The sequence below is a fragment of the Condylostylus longicornis genome, unplaced genomic scaffold (genome assembly GCF_029603195.1).
Source record: "Condylostylus longicornis isolate FDR11 unplaced genomic scaffold, ASM2960319v2 ptg000092l, whole genome shotgun sequence".
Classification (NCBI taxonomy): Eukaryota; Metazoa; Arthropoda; class Insecta; order Diptera; family Dolichopodidae; genus Condylostylus; species Condylostylus longicornis.
Window position 1 is genome coordinate 1,137,688 of NW_026578060.1, and position 2,267 is coordinate 1,139,954.

At 24.1% G+C, this 2,267-nt stretch overlaps 1 protein-coding gene across 1 annotated transcript; it reads left to right on the plus strand.

Annotated features, from left to right (window-relative positions):
• The first annotated feature begins 507 nt into the window (after positions 1–507).
• On the plus strand, positions 508–1,060 carry LOC129613831 (uncharacterized). The gene is made up of 2 exons (XM_055528122.1): positions 508–751; positions 807–1,060. The coding sequence occupies exons 1-2, from the start codon at positions 514–516 to the stop codon at positions 1,058–1,060; spliced, it is 492 nt and encodes a 163-aa protein (XP_055384097.1). The 5' UTR covers positions 508–513.
• Positions 1,061–2,267: the final 1,207 nt, after the last annotated feature.

The following is a 2,267-nucleotide window of genomic DNA, read 5'->3' on the forward strand; positions in this document are numbered from 1 at the left end:
TAAATAATGTTTTTAGTTGCTCAAATACCAACGTTAAAGTTGTTTATTTCTTCACAGATGAGTAGATTCACTTTTGGTAACCAATTAAAAAACAATATTTTGTCATAATTCGTTAACAAAATTTCATGTTAAAAATTTATTTTTGTTTCTCTTAACCTTTTTCTAATCTAAACAAATTCTAAGAGGAAAACACCTAACCAAACATTTACCTTAAGTTCTTTGTAGAAATTTTAAATAAATATTTTAAAAATAAAATATTTATCTAAAAATAGATTATAGTGCAGGCGAGAAAATTTCCTATGAACATTTCCTTAATCCTTTAATGAATATGATATTTATGAATGAAAAAAAAATCAAAAACTAAAAAAAATATTCAGCACGTGTCTTCAAAAAAAAAAAAAACAAAATCACTATAAATAGGGCGCAATTTTTATAAAAATATGTGAGAAATTTCTAACAATTAAAGAAGATCAGGTCTTTTTGTAATGATTTATTGTGTAAATACGAAAAAAAATGATAAATAAATTCGGAAAGCATTTTGGATTACAGATATGTGTTATTTTTACGACTCTTACAATAATTAATATTACATTTGCATTTGAAAATGCACGCAAAATTGATGATGACCAACCGATAAATATTTGTGGAAAAGCTATACCAGAAACATTGGCACTTGTCTGCGAAACATTGAATTCTCTACCAGTATTACCCACTTCAAAAAGATCTTTGTATGAAGGAAAGCAATTGTTTGGTATTAAATACTGAGAGAAATATTTAAAAATATTTTAAAATAAATTTTATTTCAGACTTCGGATACGACAATAATATGTTAAATATGGATAATGTACAATTTCATAATCAAATTAACGACAACACACAGAACAATGAAATTTTTGATTTTAATTGGAAGGATGCTTACAAAAATTTAATATATAAACCAAGGTCTACAAGGAGTTATTATCTAAGTCAAATGTATTCCCGTGGAATCGTTAGAGAATGTTGTATAAATAGTTGCAGTTACAAAAAGCTTAAAAGTTATTGTGCAAAAACGAGGGAATAATTTTTATAGGAATTAATTTACTAAAAATATTCTAAAATTCATGGAAAATACATACAACACTTATATTATGTAATAAATTATTATTTGGTAAATATACATATACATATACATGCCTATTAGATTTTAGATTGTGATTCGTTGTACATGTGCATGCATTCAAATATAAAATTTGCACTTTTTTTAATTTTCGTGCCAAAAATATGCCGTTTTTAATATTTATCCACCTATCCAAATTCAGTAAAGAACATTATTGTCCCAACGTTATATTTTGCCACAACAATCCTCTCAAAAAATTAACTATAGGCAAATGTTTTAATTTAGAGAATAAAATTTGAAAGAACAATTAGTCACTCTTATTGGGTACAAAGATATTATACTTTATAGAAGGAGAAAATATATGCAGCAAGTATAGGTGCGACTATAATCATTACCAAACTAATTTGGTCACTCACTTATTAACTTACCAAATTTATAATGTTTCGCTAGACAGAAAGCAACACGGCACTGTATCACGTTTTTAAAAAAATAAAGACATACTTTACTTGATATCTTTTTAATTTAATATAATACATTTCACTTACTTATCTAATTAACAATTATTCTAAATTAATATTATAATATTATGTTCAAAATAAAATTTTAAAAAATTAATGTTTTAATTTTTCTATAAGTAATTCCAATACAATTCATAAAATCGCTAATTTACTGCATTTTGGAATTTACATGTAAAAAATATTTATTAAAAATCTTTTAAAATTGCATATGAAATTATTAAAAACGTTTTTATTTTTGATTTTTTCTTGAGATCTTGAGCTATAACACTATACACAGAAACTTTTTAACATTTTAAAAGAACACGGTTTTTCACAGCATTCATTTGACATTATATCGTTCGGACCTGAAAATTTTTAAAATAAAATCAATTATTATAATAATTTAGTAAATTAAATATTTATAAAATTATTTTTTATAGTATGGCTCAGTTACTCAATTCAACAAAATCCCAATAATAGTTAGCTCCCTCCAAAGAAATGTAATAAAGATCTGTTTTATTCAGGATATTTCATTAAAGGAACTCTTATGAGCATTTAATATTTACTTCATTAAACATACTCTTATGAGCACTTAATATTTTACAATAATATATACTTATTCAGATATCTAATTCGCACCACCTTCACATACTAAAATAATCCCAATATGAAAC

Bases quoted from the DNA above. Each gene is read 5' to 3' on its own strand.
- LOC129613831 (XM_055528122.1), top strand. From the start codon at position 514: ATGATAAATAAATTCGGAAAGCATTTTGGATTACAGATATGTGTTATT. The intron at 752-806 runs GTATTAAATACT...ATTTTATTTCAG, and splicing joins TGAAGGAAAGCAATTGTTTG to ACTTCGGATACGACAATAAT.